Here is a 7,990-nt window from a genome sequence, read left to right as displayed (position 1 = left end):
GATAGCTGGGGGATGGACAAGTGGGTCAACCCATCGCACCCGGAAATTTCTAATCCTCGCAAGGCAGTGAGGTACTTGTCTCCCTTGGGGATTGAAATCGACTTGAGTGAATTGCAAAATCGAACATGTAATTTCTCAAGGGACTCAAGACCAACCAAACGTTGAGTAGCACTATTGTCAATACAAGTGTGTGGTTGGCTCAACTCAAGCACTGTTTGGGAATTTGGACCTTCTAAAGTTTGAGGAACATCAGACGGAAAATCCAAGAAATGGGTCAAATCAAGATTGTTTAACCGGAGATATGCAAGATTTGGATTGTTTTGAAATAACACATTTGGTAGCTCGGTGAACCCAGTCACATACAAAAGGCTAAGAACAGTGAGAGTGCTAACTCCGCTGCTGCGAATATATTTCATTACTGCTGACCCATTCTTAGTCGACTGGATGTGCAATTTCTTGAGACTTGGAAAATGACTTGGAAAAGTTGCTAGTTTGGGGCAATCTTCAATCTCTATCGTCTCAAGGACAGGAAATACCATCAATTCTCTATCATCAACTTCTGCTTCCGTCCATTCAGTCAAATTGAGCGTGTCCCTTAGACTGAAATGTTCAAGTGCTGGAAACAAATTTAGGGGACTTTGACTGCCGCTTCCACTATGTATGGTTGATTCTCCATAAAAAGAAGGTCCTATGCTTGTTATGCCATCAAGACTTTCCAAGTGAAGAGATCTGAGGGAGGACATGTGCCCAAGAGTTGGTAACTCTTTGCAGTTTGTGCAATTTCGCACCTCAAAGTGCCTCAAATTCACCAAATTCGTGAAATTTTCTGGAAACTTTGTCAATGATTTGCAACCTTCAACTCTTAATGTCTGCAAATGATAAAGTCGACAAAGAGAGTCTGGCATTATTTTGATTGAAGGTCTGGATAAATCAAGGTACCGCAAATGAGTTAGCTTCCCAATTGATTTAGGAAGCTCCTCGACACTTGATGACCTTAAGCTCAAAACTCGCAACATAAAAAATGATATCTCTCTATCATTAAGTGATCTGTCTTCCAACAAAAATAATGTTGTAATACACTTGAACCTTTCAGAGGGAGGAAATGGCATTTCTTTTTCACTTCTCTCTAGTGCAAGATACTGGATGGGAAACGTCCCCTGGTCATCACTTCCAGACTCTGTCAACCTCAAAGTTTTAGAACTGGAAATGGATTGCACCATATCATGCACAAGATCATGGATTTTGCAATTCACAACATTCCCATGCTCATCCTCCTCTGCATCTTGAAACAAGTTACTATCCAACAAAATGGTAAAGTACATGTTGCCAACTTCCTCCATACACATATTATTGTTTCTTGGATTTGAATAAAGAAATCCTTCTGCCGCCCAAAGTTGGATCAGTTGATTCCTTTCCATTTCAAAATCCTTGGGAAAAATTGAACAATACGCAAGACATTTTTTAAGAGATGGATATGGCAGATGATCAAAGCTCAACTTCAAAATTTCATCAATGCCATTATTTTCACCTCTTTGAAGCCCACTCTCTAATTTCTGCCATTCACCTATTTCCTTGTTGCGCAGCATGCCCCCGAGAACGCTTGCAGCTAATGGTAAGCCTCGGCATTTTTCTGCAATCTTCAAACCTATATCTTCTTGCGGTCTAGTTGGCACTTTCCTAGCACCCAATGCATTTTCTTTGAGAATGAGCCAACAATGATCATCTGATAATTGTTCCAAGGAATAATCTTGAGGAGAAGAAATTCTCGTGATGGTTGCCACTTCTCGCTCACGAGTGGTCACAAGAATCCAGCTCCCCATGGCTGGGCTAGTACCCCTCAAAGACTCAAGAAAGTCATTCCATAGTACGGAATCCTTACTCCAAACATCGTCCAAGACCAGTAGATACCTTTTACCATCCAATGAGCCCTTAAGCCGCTTGACTTTGGCGTCCTTACCCTCACTTTACTCTTTCTGGCTCTGGGATTTCGCTTCTTTCATATGATTCTATTGCATCTAGCTCAAAAAGATCCTATTGTTAAATTTTTTGGGCAAGATCGGATCCGACACGCATACCCACATTCTCGCCTCAAAATGTTCCTCAATCTTTGGATCATTATAAACTTTTCGAGCCAATGCAGTCTTCCCGATCCCGCCCATCCCTACTATAGGGAGAACGGAGATAGCTTCATCATTATTTGGGGCAGCCAACTGTTTTACTATTGCTGAGACATCATTTTCTCTTCCAACGAAACCCGTATCAACAGCAACAGAGTCACTCTCTCTGTTCTTTATAAATCCTCCTACATTGGGAGGAGGAAGAACACGAGGCGCATCTCTAGCTCCAATCTGTGGCTGTAGGCCAAAGTCCCTTGCGTCTTCATTGATTCTTTTCAAATCCATACTGATTTTCTGAATCTTGCAGGCCATTTTGCAACGAAATGCAATGGGATTGGAGAGTGAGAAGAAGAAGCATACCTTCCTCTTCATTTGGTTTTGAATCTCAACTTTGCGCCGGATCATCTCATAGTTGATGTCATCCAACAGATTACCAGCATCGAAAGCCACACGTTCAAGATTCTCCAGCCAAAGCTTCACCAATGGTTGAGTCACCTGTCTTTCCTCTGCATCATGAAGGAGAGCCTGGATCAGAGTCAACGTATCCGCCAAGTCTTTCTTGAATGTAACAAACCGGCCAATTTGTTCAGAAGCCAAATGTATTGCCTTCTCCACTAGAACTTCTACAATGGGACCAAGTAGTGCATCCGCCATCAGGTCAGGTCGATATCTGGGAGAAAGAGAGCATTTGATAGTTTTGAGAGTTATGGAATGGAACCGGGCAATTTGCAAGTTTGAAGGTGAGAACGAGTTGAATGTAGCAGTCGGTGAAACCAAAAGTGTACGAGTAGTTGGTGGTGATTTTTAATCTTTTTTATTTATTCGTACTTTCAGCTTTTGAAAACTCATTTTAGAATTTGCTGCAATAAAAGGAAAACGAAAAGCAAGAAAAGGTTCCCGACAACGTGATAGACAAGACACGACAGGAAAGGAAATGAATTCTTTACTTTAACAAAAAGTTGCCATTTACGTACAAGTCAGAGTCTCAGACACTATTTGGATAGCTCGTTATTTATAAAAAATTATTTGATTGTATAATAAAAATATTTTTTAATTATATTTTAATTTTTTTAATTATCTTTTTATCCCATAACTCGTATACGTTACATCATAAAAAAATGTTACAATAGTATTTTTTAAAAATATTATCCCAAATACTCTCCTATCAAGCTATCTGCACAACTAAAATATAAAATCAACTCAGTACTACATCCGGTGTTTGTTAATCCAATCATTTGTTTGTGTAATTTTTTTTAATTATGGCTCTAAATCTAGAGGAAGGCATCGGAAATTGGATGGGTAATCTTGATTTGAAATCTAAACTACCTGGTTTTGTGGGAGTTGTCTTGTAGTTGCTATTTTTATGATTAGTAAGCTTAGATATGGAAAATTATTTTGAAAGGAGTTGTCTTGTAGTAAGCTTTGTGGGAGTTGTCCGTAATCATGGAAGGACTTCCGATTTCCTTAGGATCTGTTTGGATAGTATATTATTTGCAATTTTATTTGAAATAATTACTGTAATACTTTTTGTGATGTGATGTATGTGAGATAAAAAGATGGTTAAAAATATAAAAAGATGTATTAAAAATTATAATGGTGATGTAAGCAAATAAATTTGGCTAAATAATTGGCTGTCCAGTTTCTTAGGCCGTAATCATGAATAGAGCGAAAAGGAAGTACTCGACAAATTGCATCTTTAACTCCAAAACTTAATATAGTTTCTTTTAATTTCACCATTTTTATAAAGGACTATTAAAATTTGTTTCTTATCATATTTAACCATTTTTAGGCATCTACAACTACGCCGTCATGTTTTCCATCCTATTATCAATACCAAATAGCATAAAAATGTACTCTTCTATAATTATTGTTTCTTGATTTTTCATAATTTTATTGTCATTCATTGACAATACTTTTCATAATTCTCATGAACTTTTTGTATTTATTACTTATTAACCATTACAAGTTAAAATTTGTATCTTGTAAACAACTAATACATCTGAAATTTTAGATTTCATTCATTAGCAATTATGGAAATTCACAAGCAAAAAGGAATTCCATCATTACCCCAAGTCAGTGCACCATAATATGAAGAAACTATCAATGAGAAGAGATTACTGTGTCGGAGCAAAAAGATGCAGGAAAGAGTATTATAGCACTGTTTTCTCTCTAACAGTAGTGTTCAAGCGTTTGTTGCGTTAAGATAAGAAGAGTGAGATGAATTTTTTTATTGAGTGGCGGTTTTTATAGGGAGCCATTCGAAAAATAATTTTTTTTTCTTAGGAACTTTTTAAGGGTAAAACTGTCATATTGTAAAAGTATACTTAAGCCTTCGCCTTTTCCTACCATTTCAACCCAATTTTCATCGGACGACATTTTGGCTTTGGGAGGGAATCAGGGAGGGAAACGAAATCCATCCAATTCTTTTGTTAACTTTCCCACAGCTTCTTCCAACCGACAGAAATTAAAAAGTTTCTGACCAGAAAATTTTCTTTTCTGACCGTTTCTTGCCTTCCAAAGAATCCAAACGTGTTTTTTCCCCAAAGAAAGAAAATAAAATTGTTTTGCTGTTCTTAAACAATTTTTTTTTTTGACTCAGAATTAATTTCCCTAAATTTCACAATAGCCTTAAAAGAAATTTTAGAATTCAACACTTAATTATCATCTTTACAAAACAATAAATTCAATATCGATGATGATTTAAGACAATAGCTTACCAGGTTTTCTAACTAACTTACTCTAAAAGGCAGATGGAATTTAATTTCTTAGCATCTAACTCTGAAAAATTATAGCTTGCATTTACTAATTGGGTTCGTATTGAAAAAGAATTACACTTGTTCGTTGTTTGGGACCTTTTTCTGCTTTCTTTTCACAAGTAGACAAACCCGTACGAGATCCATCATGTGTTTTTCTATCTTGTGGTGGCCAGTACTTGCATTGGATTCCCATTATTATCTCAGATTGACTGAGGCTACGCTCAGAAGTCTGAACCAATAATGAAGTCACTGGGCCATTTCAATAATTCAGTCTGGGTGGATTGAAAAGGAACTTACCCAACCATTTCCACGGTCATCCATGGCAGCAGACGCGTTTTCTCTTTTTTTTTTTTTGTGTTTTTAGGCTATTTTTTACTTTTGTGTTTTTAGTCTAACCTTGAGAAATTACTGCTTGCATTTACTGTTTGGGCTGGCAATGGAATAAAATTTCACTCATTTGGTGTTTGGTAACTTTTTTTTTTTGCTCTCTTTTACGGCAATAAAAAGGTATATGTGACAAATTTTGTACCACTCGATTTATCATTTATGAGTGGAGTCATAAATCGGCTAATTGATTGGAAATAAGATACTTTGCCAAAAAGTAACTTTTAATTTTGTCCCTAATTTCCATTGAGCAGCGATTTTGAAAAGATAAAGGGTTAAGCACACCTTCTGATAAAATTTTTATTTTTTATTATCTTTTAAACACGATGAGTTTAATCTACTCCTATTTCCACTTTTTCTTTTTAATTTTTCCTAGCAAGAGAGGGAAGGAGATGAGTGATTTGAAATCAGGACCTCTAATTTTTAGAACTTCAATCTTAACTATTAGATCAAAACTTCCTCAGCACACCTACTTCTACTCCACACAAAAGTCATAATTATTTTTTAATTTCACATACATCACATCATAAAAATTACTATAATAATTATTTTAAATAATATTCTATCCAAACACATCACTGCTATTCATTTTTTTATTGGTCCTCCATTTTTTTATTTATTGATTTGTTTGTAACAAAAGAACTTAACAATAAACTAAAAAAATTTTAATTTTTATGTATCAAGTAAAATGCATGCCAATGTTGACATCAATTTGCATGATTGAAGTGTTGGAATTGAAGCAATTAGGTATAATCCACCAAAGAGGCACGTCAAGTTTTTTATGGAATTCGAACATTTGCTTTTATTGGTTGGTGGATGTTGTTGCGGTATGTTTAGGAATCAGAGAAGAGGTGTGGAAAGCTGCTGCGGTATGATTGTGACCACAAATGATAGAGGAAGTGTGGGTGATGGACACCTGTAAAAGGCTTCTTTACCTGCAACCTGGAGGGCTGTTGGGTGTTGGGGGATTACAACTGCAAATGTAAAATGTGGAGTGCCTAAATTAGGCAACTTCCAAAGTGAGGGGGTCGTACGCAGGGAAAAAAGGGGCGAAGCTTGGCGGATAAGCTAACACGGTATGCATAGTAATAAGGAAGAAGCGCGAAATCGGACGAAAGCATTGAAAAGTGGGGTTCTTTTAATAAACACCGACGTGTTTATTTTGTATGCTTTCCGATAAATGAAGTACTCAATTTAAGAAAATTGGGTACTCCTGACCGTATGATGGACGAAAGCCATAAAGAGCTGGTCGTTTATAAGACAACGGGTTTAACTATACTTTTTTTCCGATAAATACATTTCTATTTAAGGCACCTTGCTACTCTGTTCGTGTAACGGTCCAAAAGACATAAAGAGCTGGTTTTTTATTCAACAATGGGATTATTTTCATTTTATCTGATAAAACATTGTGTCTTTAAGGCACCTTGGGTATTATGTTGTTGTAAGAGAGGAAAGCCATAAAGAGTTGAAACTTTTAAATTGAAACACACGTTTGAATATATGAATGGGCCTCTACGGAAATGGGTTTAATCTTTACTTATAATGGGGGAAAGCCATATAGAACTGGTTTTATTATCGAAAAATGCATTTCAATATAATGTTGTCAGATAAATAAATATTTATTTAAGGAAAATGGGTACTCCGTTCTTATACTTTTTTTCGATAAATACTTTTATACATTTCTATTTATTAGTAAGAATTACTATTTATGTATAAAAACTTACTATTATTTGAACTAAACTTACTCTTTTTAAAAGTAAGTTTGGGATATAAAGTAGTAATCTACTTATTTAAAAATTAAGTTTAATATTTATTCCAATTTACCTTTTTGAGGTATAAAAGTTAGGATAATTTCAGAAACCTCCCCTGAGGTTTCTGACATTTACACTTACCTCCCATGTGTTTGAACAATTACACTGACCTCCCCTGAGTTTACTAATCCTTTACAAATTCAGTCCAAATGATTAAAATATTATTTTTAGAGAGTGAAACTAGAATTTTGTACCTGATTTGTCCTTTGTACCACATGTCCAATGAATGGCAAAGTATTACAAATTAATTAACAATTAATAAACTTTAACGAGCGTAGTTTATAGGCAAATACGATTGCCCTATTTAAAGTACCAGCTCTTTACATGTATTTTACTTTCAAACATTTACTTTATCACAAATATTTATTCTCAAATACAGATTTGTATTTACTCTCAAATATTTAATTTTTGTTAAATACAAACCTACCAGTTTTTCTTCCGTAGAAATATTAATATAACATTTTTTTCAATTTTAGTTACAAATATTTATGTATTTAACATAAATTTAAATGATTCAGAATAAAATACTCATAAAGAGCTAATACTTTACTCATGTAACTGGATGAAAGCCATAAAAAATTAACATTTTATAGGCCCATTTCTTTTTTTCAAATTTTAATTTATATTAAATAGATAACCTATCGATTTTCTTTTGCAAGAATATTATTGTAACACCTTTTAATTTTTAATTACAAATATTTATATATTTATTATAAATTAAATAATTAAAAATAAAATACCTGTAAAGAGACGGTACTTTAAATAAGTTATGCGTATTTGCCTATAAACTACACTCCTTACTTAAATCAATAAACTACACTCTTTAACTCAAATCAATAAACTATACTCCTTACTTTTAAATAGTGTAGTTTATAGGCAAATATGCATATCCTATTTAAAGTATCGGCTCTTTACAGATATT

At 34.6% G+C, this 7,990-nt stretch overlaps 1 protein-coding gene across 1 annotated transcript; it reads right to left on the bottom strand.

The window, feature by feature from the left end:
* Positions 1-39: 39 nt before the first annotated feature.
* Positions 40-2,771, bottom strand: LOC113756071 (putative disease resistance RPP13-like protein 1; the record flags this gene model as incomplete). Its single annotated transcript, XM_027299870.1, has 2 exons — positions 2,080-2,771; positions 40-1,908 (listed from the first exon to the last, which is right to left on the bottom strand). Coding segments are annotated over exons 1-2 (2,561 nt in total), but the record flags the coding sequence as incomplete, so codon positions are not given.
* Between the last annotated feature and the right edge of the window lie 5,219 nt (positions 2,772-7,990).

This window comes from Coffea eugenioides, unplaced genomic scaffold (assembly GCF_003713205.1).
Source record: "Coffea eugenioides isolate CCC68of unplaced genomic scaffold, Ceug_1.0 ScVebR1_1941;HRSCAF=2881, whole genome shotgun sequence".
Taxonomy (NCBI): Eukaryota; Viridiplantae; Streptophyta; class Magnoliopsida; order Gentianales; family Rubiaceae; genus Coffea; species Coffea eugenioides.
Note: the sequence above shows the minus strand (reverse complement) of the source record. Positions and strands in the feature narration are given on the sequence as shown.